The following is a 16,769-nucleotide window of genomic DNA, read 5'->3' on the forward strand; positions in this document are numbered from 1 at the left end:
TTTTGTAAATGTCGTATTGTGCGACATTGCCATGGTCAAAGTAGTCACATGTTGTAGTATGCCTTGGCCAAAATCTAGGTGTCTTTCTTTACCCATAATCATATTTGGAAAGCCTTTGACTTACTTGCAACATCGAGATATACTTAGCTTAAACCAACGACACTTTATTATGTTCGAAAAAGTCTTTTAAAAATCATTTGAAAATTATTTAAAATCCGAGTCCTACTGTGTACAATCCGAAGTGTCCTAAGTAAGTTGACTCATAGAAGGGTTCGTACAGGATTACATGAGTGAATCAAAATACTGTTACGATTTTTGGAATGCTGTCTAAGGATTTGCTGGAAGCCAAGGTGCAGGCGTCAAGACATTACTTGTGCCCGTTTGGCATATGCTTTTAAGCTTGAAGGGCCATCTTTTCCAGAATTGCGGGAATATAAACCGTTTTCAAATAGACTTAGATTTACTTGGTGTATGTCTGTACAAAAGGTCAAGGTATACTTAGTTCTTTCCCTAGCTCTTTCATTTCAATTTTTTAGCCCCCAGTTGCTGTTATGTCTCCCCATTAATGATGCTTTCAGATTTCGATTTTAGATGCCCGTTTCATATGTCTGAGTAGGGTGAGCCTTGGTTAAGTGCCAAGTCCTATTGACAATGTCTGTCGTTTATTTTTTCAAACGGGATTCGCAAGCATTTGAATTACCATGAACGGGTGCCCTGAGTTTGAAGAAACAATGGGGCAATGCCGTAGAACAATTCTCTTTTTTTTTGCAAGCTTACTGCCTTTACTACTTGTTGGCGATTATGACTGTAACTAGTGGTGAAAGAAGGTCTTTAAGCGAATGACTATGTGTAGTGGTGAAAGAAAGTCTTTAAGTGAGTTAGTTCGCTTTAGGGAGGGTCAAGTTGAGTACTTTAGAGGTCATGGACGCTTGCGCTAGCCCCCATTCAATTGAGGCAAAGCGATCTTTTGAGTCTTGGCTAAGTGCCTAGGAGTGTGAGTGCTCCTTCTGGCAAGGGTACGTGCCCTTATTATTTTTTCGATGTGTGCTTATTAATTTTGGCATCTTGATGACTTGGATTCTTCCTTTGACTTAAATTTCGACTTGGGTTGCAAGTAATTAAATTTCAATAAGGGACTTCTATTTTTTTATTCTTGTTTTTCTATAGGCTTTAATATTTTTTCAAATTGGTTGGACCGAATCATGGATTGCCTACGTATCCGCCTTAAATAGATTTAATTTGGAATCAGGTCTTGCGTAGTTCTTAGCCTAGAAAATGGTTTCTTATAATGCCGAATTCGATAAGTATGTTCTGAGATGGAAACATATTATTTGAAACGGTAGAATAAGTGAAGTTTATTATTGTTTCAATCTACTGCCTTGCCGTAAGCCAAAAATTTGTTTTATATTTTTTTTGATTGAGTGCGTGTATTTTTTGGCGGTACGTATATCTGAATACGTGTTGTACCCCTCCAAGTGTTCGTTATTTTTCCGTGTATGTGCGGATAAAATGACGAGCACTTCTGGACAAATTTTGGCAAGCAGAGAGAATCGGCGCCCAGGCTGGGGAGTCAAAGATTTCGGCGCCCAGCTGTGGGCGCTGAAAATGATTTCTGGGCGGATCTTTTTTTTGTGTGTGCGCTAAATGCTTCTTTTTCTTTTTAGACTAACTTTAGAGGTGCTTTGCAAAGTTTGCTTTTGTATTATTTACATTTTTTGTATTTTTCATTTGTCTTTTTTTTTATATTCGTGACTCAAGACGGTTTGAAAGATGGGTTGAATGAGTTGGGATAAGTTGTATAGGTATTGGTCAAGCATGAGGATTATATCTGCTAGGACCCATAATTTGCAGCCTCAAGCTAGTGTCATGAGTTTGCATCAATCAAGGCCAATGAGTAGTATGGGGACGGCTCAAGGGTATATCAACAGGATGTATCCACACAAGTTATATGGTCATTATGCTAATGGTGGTGTAAGAACAGGTTTTGGAAATAATGGGTATGACGCACGTGTCAATGGCCGTACGTGGTTTGCGGTTGACAATAAGTTCGAGAACAAGAGTCGAGGTAATGGTTTCTTGGGTTATGGCGATGAGAACATGGATGGGTTAAATGAGCTGAACCGCGGTGTGTGCATTGGAGTTTTTGGAGGGAAAATACTTGTTGCAGAATTATGTGCACGCTACGTACATCCAAGACAATTGATCAATACAGCACGTACAGGTTAGTAATATCAGTATTATTGAACCAGCAAGTAGCGCGTATGGCATAAAGGTTTGGGAGCTTAACAACTATAGCACTGGTGAATGGTCCATGAAGCATATGATTTATTTTCATGAATTGGTTTCACCAGACTCTCTACTCACTCTATATACTATGCGATGATGTCCCAACTCGGAGGTTCTATTTTTCCATCCAAACGATGCTGATACTGTGTTGTTGAGGCTTCCGAAACTAGTTGCTGAATGTAACTTGAAGGATAAAACGATAAAACGAGTTTGTAACTTTAGTAAACAACTTCAGAAGGTATATGGTGTTGCTTTCCCGTGGTGGCCGTCACCACTTCCGTCAATTATCTAGTACTACGTATTACAACATTGGCACACGGTTTAAGGAAGAGAATAGAGAAGACATACATTTTATTGTTCTCTTTTTTTTTTTTTTTTTTTTGACATAGGATAAATTTGCATAAAATAAAAAAGTTTACAAACTACAAACTAAAGTAGTAGGTCTTTATCGACCCCATTACATACATTACAAAACAAACTACAACTATTCTTCTTGCTACTACTTGAATGTTGGACCAATTTAGCAGGCACCGTCGCTTTGAGCCTTGCGAGGCTGACCCTGCAATACACATATTTCTTGTCTTTTTCATTTTTCTGCTGGAGGAACTTGGGTGAAAATCCAAGAGATGATCCCACGATAACCTATGGAGCATGAAGGATATAACACAAGAAAGGAAAGTAACGTCACGGAGAAAGGGGAGATGAGAACTCCCTTTACAAGGGAAGCAACAAGACTTCGGTAGCATACTATGAAACCCCAGAAACTGGGGAGCAGCGCGCAAATTAAAAATTTTGAATGCATTGAGAGAAACCCCCATCGCAAACCTAAACTGAGACCTAAGAACTAAAGATCCCAATGACCTCCAATCAGAAAACCCCTCAAATCTCCGCAAAAGCCAAACTTTCCCACCACACCCTCTATCACTTAAGAGGATCACTAACAAAAGACCTAAAACATTTAGACCTCCTTTAACATCATCCTTCCACACAATACCCCTAAAAGGTCACCTAAGTCGACTACTAGAACAACTAGGACAAAAGCTTCTCCAACACGAAGACACCACATTTTGGAGAAGGGCAGGGCACCTCTTTCCCTTGCCACTCTATCCCAAGAGCCTGCACCCAAGAATACTACCTCAAGCAACTTTAAGTACGGACACACCCATATTAGACAACCAACCATAACACACAAAAACAACATCCACAAGAAAATATATGAACCAACAGATTCAAGAAGGAATTGCAAGATACCCACTACTAACCTATAAAACAAACTCACAAAAACATGAAAAAACAGAGAACTAAGCATCAAAACTAAACCCCACACAAACATCAAAGAGAGAGCCATGAAAATAGCCACAAAACCAACAGAGCCAGAACAAGGTCCACCGGAAAACTAATAATTAATACCAAAACTAAAACCCTAACCATACTTTACCGCCAAGATCGGCGTGATCCGACACTACAAAGACGGCGGCGATTTAGCTAAAATTGGTATTAAAATCCGGAAATTAACAAGCCTTAAACTAGACTCCTAATCCAAAAATCGCCGGAAAACACCCAATTAATACCAAAAACTGAAGTCCTAACCAAAACCTTTACCTTTACCGCCAAGATCGGAAAGATCCGACACTATAAGACGGCGGCGATTTTGCTAGGATTGGTATTAAAAGATCCGGAAATTAACACCCTTAAATTAGTCTCCTAATCCAAATTAGAAACCCTTGCCCCGATCTTTACCTTTACCGGTGAAATTATCAACGGCGGCGATCGGGAAAGCTCTGGAATAGGACGACGAGGATTTTGCAACCAGATCGAAGAAGCTCCTTCCCACTTTGACGAAAGGCAAAATTGATGCTCGAACACAAGCTAGCCGACACCGCAAAGAACTGCAGAGGAAATCGACCGCCTTACCTTCAACCACCCAAAAATTGAAACCCTAAAAACCGACCGAAATCCAGACTGCTTGCTTTGCCGACGAGAAACTACCTAAAAACTAATAAGGAGGCTCACCGGCGACCCGAGTTGAAGAGGAAGCTCAGACCGCCGGGTGCTGCGCAACTAGATCTAGAGTTTGTGTTTTGGGTATTTCTAGAGAGAGGCGAGAGAAAAATATTTAGAGAGAGAAAGTGTTTTTTAAATTTGCCAATCTTATACTCCCCCTGTATTTATTTAAGGGATACGCTTGTCTTTTCCGGTCGTATTTATTTAAGAGATACACTTGCCATTTTTAGTAACTTATCAACCCCCACCATCTAATTAAATAATATATCTACACCCCATCGGCCCATCCCACCCTCCACTCCCTAAAATGACATGGTCCCCACTTGTTTTTCTTATTAAAATATCTACTCAACCCCACTTGTTTTATTACTTTATTTCATTCAATTCTTTTTCTTAATAATCGTGCCCGGCCAAGTATATCTCTTAAATAAATACGGAGGGAGTACTCTAACAAAGGTTTATTGTTCTCTTTGGTGCCAATGGAAGCACGCAAGTTATTGTTTGTTTTTCTGTTTATGTTGTTAATGTTGAATTCCTGAATCAACATTTTATTACTACGTACTTATATTAGGTATTAAGAAGCCCTTTTATGGCTCATCGTGTCGATGGTGTCTATGGTCTTCTTCTCCTTGGCTCTTTTTAGGTTCTGTTGTGCATGTCTTTGTTTTTTAGTTTTCAGTTATATAATTTTGGTACTTACCACCTTATAATAAAAATTAGTTTTTATCATCTTAAATTTTATAAATGTTATAAAATCACCACCACTTATAATAAAAATTAGTTTTTATCATCTTAAATTTTATAAATGTTATAAAATCACCACCGGTTTTAACATATTTCGTCTATTTTTCCATCATTATAGGTTCACTAGCCGATTTCTCTTTATTTCCCTCCTTTTCGTCTCGTACTCCACGAATTCCCACACGTTATACCTCCTTGAATTTGATTGTTTAATTACAAATTTTTTGCTACTCCCTCCGTATTTATTTAAAAGATACACATTAGCCGAGAAAGTCTAAATACATGGCTTATCAAAGTAAAAGACAAAATAACAAAAAGACAAATAAATTTGCTGGCAATTTTTTTTTTGAGATTGATTATGAATACGAAAAGTTTGCCACAAGTGTTTCTCACGTGCAAATTAATTGACAGAAAAGCTCAGTCAACGTTGGAAACTTCCCTTAGGTTATCTTTCGCAAAAAAATATTTACGTTAAGGTGTGATTTCACAAAAAAAAAAATTGTATAGGGTCATTTCTTGCAAAATTTGGGTTATAAAAGGTCCATTTTGACAAATTTGTCTTAAAAAAATGGTTTTCTTGTCAATGTCACTTTTTCTCTCTACTGTCGTCTCCTTCCTTCTCAATTTTTTTTTCTTATTGTCCCTTTACTTTTTTCTCTTTCTCTCTCTTACTTTTTCCTTCTGATTTTTGTGTTTTGTCCTTTACTCTTGTTTTTCCCCTAATTTGTCATGTTGTGGATGATCACACATATCATATATGTGCCTCTCCTGGCTCCACTTTGGCCGACACGTAGTTTTACGAGAGCGAGTTGAATTTATAAAAATAAGATTAAAATAGGGTATTGAATTATTATTTAGGCACAGTTCTTTTGGACTTTATTGCAGTTCCACTCTGTTCAATTCAGTTTAGCTCAGTTCAGCTCAGCTCAGCTCAGCCCAGCTTCATTCAGTTTAATTCAGCTCAATTCAAAAGAACGGGTTCATCTTTCTCTGTAGTTATATTTATTCTTGATATTGCAATTAGAAATTAAAATTATATATATATTAGTTATTATTACTTAAATATTACTATTATTATTATTATTATTATATTATATATATATATATATATATATATATATATATATATATATTAGTTATTATTACTTAAATTGAAATAGTTATAATAGTTATATTTATTATTTAATCCCTCTGTTCCATAATGTTCCTCACTTTTCCATTATGCGCGGACGCGCGGTCTCCAATGCACTACTTTGACCGTTAATAATTTTAATTTCGTATTAGTAAAAATTATAAAAAAATATTGATATTGAAACGGATCCAATGATATCCCACAAGTTAATATTTATACTCTTAATGAACTATTAATTACGGTCAAAGTTTTTAACCTTTGACCATATGAATAGTAAACATGAGGAACATTATGGAACAGAGGGAGTATTATTTATTATTTATTATTATTAATAATAATTTCCAATAAGTTTCAATAAGTTCCAATAAATTCAGATAAGTTCCAATAAGTTTCAATAAATTCCAATAAGTTCCAATAAGTTCAGATAAGTTCAGATCAGATAAGTTCAGATAAATTCAGGTCAAATAAGTTGAATAGAACGCACTCTTAGAGAAGAAGATATACTTTGTTTCTAATGATGTTTTATTTGTCGAAAATAAATTTACCGGAAGTAATAATATTGGGAATGAGGTGCATTTACGTACTATGGGCAATGCTCCTATTTTATTTGAAGATGTTAATATCAAAAAGAGGGTGAGTGAGCAAGAAAATGTCGTTGTAATTGATTCCCAATCAACATAAAATACAAACCCACTATCCTCTATTATACCACCCCTTACTACAGGCCAAAACACAAATCCAATAGCCCAAAACACCAGCCCAACTACTCCATTAGACATCTACAACTCCCAACAACAGTTTACACAGCAACTTGGGTGTGGCATTGTTGAACCAGCCACGACCCAGCCGCTGGTACCACTGCCACTGCCAACTGACCGGCAGCCTCCAACCCAAACCCATGGAACTTCTTACCCAACCCCAGCCCAACAACAAGCAATCGCAACGACAGAAAGTGTAGTTGATCACGCACCTTCGATCGACAATTCTATGGCTCAACTTGGTAAAGGGCATCGTATTCGGAAACCTTCATCTCTCCTCAAAGGATTCATCACCAATATTGTTCATCTCACCCCGTCACTACTTCTGATTCACTCCCTTCAACGCGGTCCTCAGGTACACCGTTTCACATTGCTTTTTATGTAAATTGTGATAAATTTTCTATGAGACACAAACAATTTTTGGCAGCAATAACGGCAGGTGATGAACCAATTTATTTTGAGGAGGCAAACAAAGTCCGGAATGGAGGTTAGCAATGAAAGAAGAAATTGATGCATGGGAACTAAATGACACATGGACTTTGGAGGTCTTACCTCCGGGAAAGATGGCATAAGGTTGCAAATGGGTTTGTCGAATTAAATTCAAGGATGATTCTTCCGTTGAGCGACTAAAAGTCTGCTTAGTTGTATTTGGCAATCGTCAAATAGCTGGAATTGTTTTCAATGAGACTTTTGCACCGATAGCAAAGATGGTGACGGTGAGAATGTTTTTAGCAGTTGCGGTAGCTCGAGATTGGGAACTCCATCAAATGGATGTTTACAATGCTTTTCTTCATAGTGATCTTGAAGAAGTATACATGAACTTCTCCCCGGATTCAAGTCTTCCACTCCCGGCAAAGTGTGTCGTCTCCGAAAGTCTTTATATTGTTTTCGACAAGCGCCGCAACAATGGTTTGCTAAACTCTCTACCGCTTTGAAGCATTTTGGGTTTAAGCAATCATATGTTGATTATTCATTATTTTGCTATACGAAAGGTGTCGTTTCATTGCATGTCCTCGTGTATGTTGATGATTTGATAATTGCAGGTTTATCTCATGATGAGATAGTCAAATTCAAGGAATATCTTAGTAAATGCTTTCATATGAAGGATCTTGGTGCCTTGAAGTTTATCTATTATATTGTAACGCCCCGACCTCTAATTCAATAATTAACACATAATTAGCAGCGGAATTAACCTAATTGGTCGGGACATTACCTGCCGTAACTTCCTTTACGAAAATTACAAGGCAAACATCAATCATAAGCCTTTAAATACTCCAAAAAATATATATATAATCCTTTATATTACCAAAATGAAAGTACATAACTTACTAAAGTCTTTAATTAAAACTTATTAAACTATTAGAACCGTAAACATAAACTAGGTGGATAATATTAAAGTGAAACTCCTCGCCTCTACTCGTTTCCATCGATCCCCGCAGTACCTAAAATGGAAAACAAAACGGTGAGCCGAAGACTCAGTAACGAACCATTCTAGCAGCGTAAATTCATTTCGATTCATTTTATTTAATAACACAAGGAGAATAGAAGGGTTAAAACATTTAACAAAACATCATATTTAATTCATTCATAAACTTTGCAATTTAACATGCTAGTTGTCGGCAAGTACGAACCTTGAAGGAATTCTCCACTGGGCCTGGGCCCATAAGAGCCTGGGCTCATCGTAACATGGGGCCTGGGCCCTGAGCCTGGGCTCATAAACCATGGGAGCCTGGGCTCGTAATCCATGGGTGGACAGGTGTCCGTGGTGCATGCATGACCGATAGATAGGAAGATGGTAGTTTATATACCGCCAGACAAACCAGGTCTTTCACTTTCATTTTATCATGTTTTATGTATTTTTACTAAGCCTTGGCTTGTATTTCAGTTCGAAATAACATAACTCATTTAGCTCATAAAACATCATTTTGATCCTGGGATCAATAAACATATTATTTCTTTCAAAGCATTGCATAAACATAATTTTATGAGAAAACTCAATCAAATCATATTATAATAAACAATTCAAACAAATCATATTTCATCCCACAATCCATAAAACAAATCAAAACATTTAATTCATAAATTCAATCATAACGTCATAATTTCATAAATCATATTTATAAAGGGATTGCGGGTACTAGCCAATAGCCGTTACCTCACTTCCGCGATTTTGCTAAGGAATTCGCTTGGTTCGTTCGTCCTGAGCTCCGAGTCCAATTTCTTTCAAAATATTAAATCATTGAATTAGTATTAAATCGATAAATAATCTAAAATCAATAGTTTATAAATAAATTTAGAAGTAATGAATAAGTAATGAATTTTAATAAAAATATAATTTCGAAATTTATTGAAAATATTATTAATCGAAATTTCAATCGAAATATATATTTACATTCATAAATCGATTTTCATTTGAATTTCATTATTGTTAAATAAAGCCTTTAATTTATTTTAGTAAAATCGATAATTAAATCTGAAAAATAATAACAATCTATTAGTAAATAATTAATTCATAAAATGTATTAAAACATGAAAATTAATAATTTAGCAAATCTGAAATAACAATTTGGCTTTATCTTACCCAAAGGCCCAATTGGAATGGCCCAACTCAATAATGGTTTGAGGGGGATCAATTAAGTTTCAAATTGAAACTTAATTGGTTTGGTTTTCTGAAAAAGAAACACGAGCAGGGGAAGGGGAAAGGGGGCCGAAACAGGGGAAGCGGAGCAAGGAGGGCACGAGGAGGAAGGAGGGAAGGGGGGGGGGGGAGGCGTCTGGCTGGGCGACGCAGCGCCGGAAGGCGACGGTGAGGGCGGTGGTTTGCGGTGGTGGTCCAGGCGAGGGGAGGAGGGAGTGCGAAAATGAAGGGGAAGCAGGGGAGGGTTGTGAGGGAGAGCGAGTACGAAAGGGTGGTTCTGGGCGGTGGTTGAGGTGGACGCGGTTGCTGGTGGTTATCGGAGGGATAAGGTGGTGATGGTGGTGCGGTGGTTGTGGTGGTGGCGTGGGGCGAAAGAGGAGGGAGAAAGAAGGAGGCAGGGGACGCGGGAGGAGGAGAGAGCAGGGGAGGGTGTTGTGGTGGTCGAAGGTGATTGTTGGGGTGGTGGTGGTCGAAGGTGGTTCGCTGTGGTGGTGGTGGTCGAAGGTGGTTATCGAATCAGAGAAGAGGAGGGGAGTGGAATTGGAGTTTTTGATTTTGGTTTTTGGTTGAGGAAATTGATCTCTGATTGTTGAATTTGTAAAGGGAAGGAGTAAGAATCCAATTTGAACTTGGCAATGAATGTGTATCAGATTTGAGGGAAAAGGAGAAGGAAGGAAGTTGACTTCCTGGTTTGAGCGTGGGGAGCAAGAAAATAAAGCTGACATTTTCATTTTTTTTTTTTTTTTTTTATAATAAATTCACAATATTTGGCAAAAATTCAGAATTTTGTAATAAAATGTTTAATTAGAAATAATTCCTTAAAATAAATAAATTATCGTTAACGAAAATAAATAATTTCAGTTTATAAATTTATTGTTTAAAATAAATCGCAAAGACGATTAAAATAACGAAATTCGATTATTCGTAATTTAATTAAAAATGAAATCAAGTTAATAAATATATTTAATTTTAATAAATCGAATTTAAAATTCCGGGGTATTACATCCTTACCCCCTTAGAAAAAGTTTCGTCCTCGAAACTGGAGCTCAGTAGAACTAGCCATTCATAGAAATCATACAATTCATACTTATTCGTTCTATTAACTATACAGACATGGCAGAATAACATTATAACATAATCATTCAAATAACATATTAAAATTCATACATCTTATCGTTTCTAAACGAATAACTGGGGATATTTCGCTCTCATTTGCGCTTCGACTTCCCATGTAGCTTCAGATGTCAAGTGGTTAGCCCACAAGACTTTAACCATTGGAATTACTTTGCTTCTAAGTCGTTTCTCTCTTCGTTCTAGAATTTCAATTGGTTTCTCCTCGTAAGTCAAATCGTTTCGCAACATCAAGGGTTCATGCGTAATCACATGGCTAGGATCAGGAACATATTTTCTTAACATCGACACGTGGAACACATTATGCACTTTTTCCAAGTCGGTTGGTAAAGCTAGTCGATATGCTACTGCACCTATTCTTTCTAATATCTCATATGGCCCGATGTATCTTGGGCTCAACTTTCCTGTTTGACCAAATCTCATTATTCCTTTTGTTGGCGAAATTTTCAAGAACACGTGATCTCCAACCTCAAACTCTAGAGGTCTTCTTCGTTGGTCCGCATAACTCTTTTGCCTACTTTGCGCTGCCATCATTCTTGATTGGATTAAACGAATCTTGTCAGTAGTTTCTTGAATCAATTCTGGTCCTATAACACGTGCCTCATCGATATCACTCCAACATAATGGTGTTCGACATTTCCTTCCATAAAGTGCTTCGTAAGGTGCCATACCAATAGTGGCCTGATAACTGTTGTTGTACGAAAATTCAACCATAGGTAGAAACTTCTCCCAGGTTCCTTGAAAATCCAAAATACATGCTCTCAACATATCCTCGACAATTTGATTGGTACGTTCTGTTTGTCCATCAGTCGTTGGGTGAAATGCGGTACTGAAGTTAAGTTTCGTCCCAAGAGCTTTCTGCAATTCTTTCCAATAGGTTGATTGATACCTCGTATCACGATCAGAAACGATCGAACTAGGCACTCCATGCAATCGCACAATAGTGTTCACATATAGTTCAGCAAGTTGATCTAAACTCGAATTGCTCTTCATTGCTAAGAAATGCGCTGACTTTGTTAATCGATCAACAATGACCCAAATAGCATTCATTCCCTTGGTTGATCTTGGTAATCCTATGATAAAATCCATTGAAACTGAATCCCATTTCCATTCTGGCACATCCAGAGATTGCAACAAACCTGCTGGTCTTTGATGCTCGATCTTGATTCTCTGACATGTCAAACATTTAGCCACATACTCTGCCACTTCTTGCTTCATGTTGCTCCACCAATACACTTGCCTTAAATCCTTATACATCTTATTTCCTCCAGGGTGAATCGAGTATGGTGAACTATGAGCTTCTTCTAAAATTCTCTTTTTCAACTTCTCATCATTAGGCACACATAATCTTCCCTGAAACCTTAACGTGCCATCTTCTTGGATGACAAAACCAGGCGACTTCCCGTTTTCCACTTCACTCCTTATTCTTTCTAATTGCAAGTCCTTACATTGCGCTTCCTTAATCTCATCAATCAAAGTTGGTTTCATTACTAACACATTCAAGCAAGCATCTCCTTTGATAAACTTAATTTCCATCTTTTGTAGATCATCTCGGTTGACTCGGGAAAAAGTTAGGATAGAATTTAGGTGAGACTTCCGACTTAATGCATCTGCAACAACGTTAGCCTTTCCGGGATTGTATTGAATATCAAGGTCATAATCTTTAAGAAGTTCTAACCACCTACGTTGCCTCATATTGAGTTCTTTTTGGGTGAAAATATACTTAAGACTCTTATGGTCGGTGAAAATTTGACACGAAACTCCATACAAATAATGTCTCCAAATCTTAAGGGCGAAAACAACAGCTGCAAGTTCAAGGTCATGGGTAGGGTAGTTTTGTTCATGGACTTTGAGTTGGCGTGAAGCATAAGCTATAACTTTCCCGTTTTGCATCAAGACACATCCTAACCCATTCTTGGAAGCATCACTATAGATTACAAATCCGTCAGTTCCAGATGGAAGGGTAAGAATAGGGGCAGTGGTGAGACGTTTCTTAAGTTCTTGAAATGCACATTCACAATCATCATTCCACACAAATTTGGTATTCTTTCTAACTAATCGGGTTATGGGCAAGGCAACCTTAGAAAAATCTTTAACGAATCTTCGATAGTATCCAGCTAAACCCATAAAACTCCGTACTTCTGGTACATTAGTTGGTCTAGACCATTCCACAATTGCTTTTATTTTCTCAGGATCAACAGATACACCTTTCTCAGAGATAATATGTCCCAAAAATGATATTTCCTTAAGCCAGAATTCACATTTCGACAACTTAGCATATAACTGGTTTTCGATCAACATATCTAACACTTTTCTCATATGCTCCTCGTGTTCCTCATTACTCTTAGAATATACCAAAATATCATCAATGAAAACAACTACAAACTTATCAAGGTATGGTTTAAAAATACGGTTCATCAAATCCATGAATACAGCTGGCGCATTGGTTAACCCAAAAGGCATCACAACAAACTCATAGTGACCATATCTAGTTCTAAAGTCTGTCTTTGGGAAATCCTCGTGTTTAATTCGAAGTTGATGGTAACCTGACCTCAAATCAATCTTAGAAAACACTTTTGCACCTCGAAGTTGGTCAAACAAATCATCAATACGGGGTAAGGGATACTTGTTCTTAATAGTAATCTTGTTTAACTCTCGATAATCTATGCATAACCTCATAGTTCCGTCCTTTTTCTTTACAAACAGGACAGGGGCTCCCCAAGGTGAAACACTAGGTCGAATATATCCTTTTTCAAGTAACTCATCTAATTGTTTCTTTAATTCTTGTAACTCAGCTGGTGCCATTCTATATGGTGCCTTAGAAATAGGGGTGGATCCTGGAATTAATTCAATGCTGAAATCTAATTCTCTTGGTGGGGGCATACTAGGTATTTCTTCTGGAAAAACATGTGGGTACTCACAAACAACAGGTATGTCGGTAATGGAAGATCCAGAGGTATTTAAGTCAATAACACTACACAGATAACCAGATAAACCACTCTCAATCATTTTACGTGCTCTCAAAGCATGGACAATTTGAATCGTTGGTTTTCTTACTAACTTATGGAATGAAACTCTATCTCCATCTGGCGTTATAAGGGTCACACTTTGCCTCGAACAATTAAGGTTAGCTTCATACTTAGTCAATCAATTCATTCCCAAGATTACATCAAATTCAGATAGGTCAAAAGCTATTAAGTCTGCTCGAAACTCAACTTTCTTTATTATAATAGGGCAATCCTTATACATGGTTCTACATTTCACAATTTCTCCACTAGGAAGGGAAATACTCATAGCATGAAAGTCACAAGATGGTTTCAAATTTAAATATTTTGCAAACAATGGAGAAATAAAGGAATGTGAAGCTCCAGAATCAAAAAGAACATGGGCTGCTAAAGAATGGATAGAGAAGGTACCGGTGATAACATTATCATTCTCATCTGCCTCATCCTGTCTCATCACAAAAACTCTTCCAGCTGGCGGTGGTCGGGGTGGGTTGCGGTTTGAACCTCCTGTGTTGTTGTTGTTCCGACTACGATCGTTGTTAGTTGAAACTGGTCCTCTCGTGGTTGGGGTTACCTGCTTCGGACAATCTCTGATGTAATGATCATGGCTCCCACATCGAAAACAAGTGTTCGATCCTACACGACATTCACTCTCGATGTGGCCTCTTCTCCCACATTTGGCACATTCTTGCGCCCTATTATTCTGGTTTCCACGATAACCTTGTCCTTTGTTTCCAACATCGTTCCTCCTTTGGTTTCCCTGATAGCCTTGGTTAGGCTTCTTTGCTCCTCCTTGACTCTGGTTTCCATTTCTCCTTTTATACCCAACATTCTTCGCTTCTCGAAGCAGGACCACTCTCTCTACATTAGCTGCAATATCAACCATATCCTGGTATGAAGTAAACCTCTGAGTGGACAACCTATCCTGGTACTTAAGGTGCAGGCCTCGCTCGAAACGGTTCATCCTGGACTGCTCTGTCGACACCAGGTCTGGTGCAAACCTTGACAACTCCATGAACTTATTTGCGTATTCCAACACGCTCATTGTTCCTTGTTGCAAGTGTAGAAATTCATCTTCTTTTTGTTTCCTCAGGGATGGTGGGTAAAACTTGTCTCTCATTAACTTTTGTAGCTCGTTCCAACCAAATCCAGACCCATTCTTTCGTTCCTTGTTAACTTTCCACCATAATCCTGCTTGACCCGTCAAGTAGAACACTGCGAAATCAACTCTCCATTTCTCAGGGCATTGCAGGGTTTCAAACAACTGATCAATGCGACTTATCCAATCCTCGAACTCAACTGGATCGGGCTTGCCATCATAGGATGGTGGGTTAAGCGACGAAAAGTTCTTGAACATCGTTGCGCTCTCGTTCCCACTAACATCTTTCTTTTTCCGAGAATCATGGACCAATTCGGCCAACATTGCACTCACATTTTCCAATCGTTCCATCCTTTCCTCATGGCCATTAACATGGACATACTCCTCGTGAGTAATGTCGTTATCATCGTGAACATGATGCTCGTTGCGAGCTCCGTTGGTAACATCGTTGATAGCATCAATGGTCGACATTCTGCATAACATATCTTATCAGATTGAAGCGAAATAATAATATAAAATAAACCCTTTGATCCCGTTCCTACACTCACACTCATATTCATTTTAACTTAGCAAGATTTTAGAACATTCTTTTTAACTCACTCCTTAAAATTCTTCACTTAAAGCCTAATGAATTCTATTCGTGCCAAAACCCGTAAGGTTTAGCACTTATGGTCCAGAACCTTTGCTCTTGATACCAAACTGTAACGCCCCGACCTCTATTTCAATAATTAACACATAATTAGCAGCGGAATTAACCTAATTGGTCGGGACATTACCTGCCGTAACTTCCTTTTCGAAAATTACAAGGCAAACATCAATCATAAGCCTTTAAATACTCCAAAAAATATATATATATATAATCCTTTATATTACCAAAATGAAAGTACATAACTTACTAAAGTCTTTAATTAAAACTTATTAAACTATTAGAACCGTAAACATAAACTAGGTGGATAATATTAAAGTGAAACTCCTCGCCTCTACTCGTTTCCATCGATCCCCGCAGTACCTAAAATGGAAAACAAAACGGTGAGCCGAAGACTCAGTAACGAACCATTCTAGCAGCATAAATTCATTTCGATTCATTTTATTTAATAACACAGGGAGAATAGAAGGGTTAAAACATTTAACAAAACATCATATTTAATTCATTCATAAACTTTGCAATTTAACATGCTAGTTGTCGGCAAGTACGAACCGTGAAGGAATTCTCCACTGGGCCTGGGCCCATAAGAGTCTGGGCTCATCGTAACATGGGGCCTGGGCCCTGAGCCTGGGCTCATAAACCATGGGAGCCTGGGCTCGTAATCCATGGGTGGACATGTGTCCGTGGTGCATGCAGGACCGATAGATAGGAAGATGGTAGTTTATATACCGCCAGACAAACCAGGTCTTTCACTTTCATTTTATCATGTTTTATGTATTTTTACTAAGCCTTGGCTTGTATTTCAGTTCGAAATAACATAACTCATTTAGCTCATAAAACATCATTTTGATCCTGGGATCAATAAACATATTATTTCTTTCAAAGCATTGCATAAACATAATTTTATGAGAAAACTCAATCAAATCATATTATAATAAACAATTCAAACAAATCATATTTCATCCCACAATCCATAAAACACATCAAAACATTTAATTCATAAATTCAATCATAACATCATAATTTCATAAATCATATTTATAAAGGGATTGCGGGTACTAGCAATAGCCGTTACCTCACTTCCGCGATTTTGCTAAGGAATTCGCTTGGTTCGTTCGCCCTGAGCTCCGAGTCCAATTTCTTTCAAAATATTAAATCATTGAATTAGTATTAAATCGATAAATAATCTAAAATCAATAGTTTATAAATAAATTTAGAAGTAATGAATAAATAATGAATTTTAATAAAAATATAATTTCGAAATTTATTGAAAATATTATTAATCGAAATTTCAATCGAAATATATATTTATATTCATAAATCGATTTT

The 16,769-nt window shown here is 37.5% G+C and overlaps 1 protein-coding gene across 1 annotated transcript; it reads right to left on the bottom strand.

Annotated features, from left to right (window-relative positions):
* Positions 1 to 13,655: 13,655 nt before the first annotated feature.
* On the bottom strand, positions 13,656 to 14,581 carry LOC130463553 (uncharacterized). The gene is made up of 2 exons (XM_056832714.1): positions 14,270 to 14,581; positions 13,656 to 13,664 (listed from the first exon to the last, which is right to left on the bottom strand). Exons 1-2 carry the CDS (start codon positions 14,579 to 14,581, stop codon positions 13,656 to 13,658), a joined length of 321 nt encoding a protein of 106 aa, XP_056688692.1.
* Between the last annotated feature and the right edge of the window lie 2,188 nt (positions 14,582 to 16,769).

The sequence above is a fragment of the Spinacia oleracea genome, chromosome 6, assembly GCF_020520425.1.
Source record: "Spinacia oleracea cultivar Varoflay chromosome 6, BTI_SOV_V1, whole genome shotgun sequence".
Classification (NCBI taxonomy): Eukaryota; Viridiplantae; Streptophyta; class Magnoliopsida; order Caryophyllales; family Amaranthaceae; genus Spinacia; species Spinacia oleracea.

What these genes read in the sequence shown, in the direction of transcription:
- LOC130463553 (XM_056832714.1), bottom strand. Translation starts at nt 14,581, where the DNA reads ATGGTTGATATTGCAGCTAATGTAGAGAGAGTGGTCCTGCTTCGAGAA.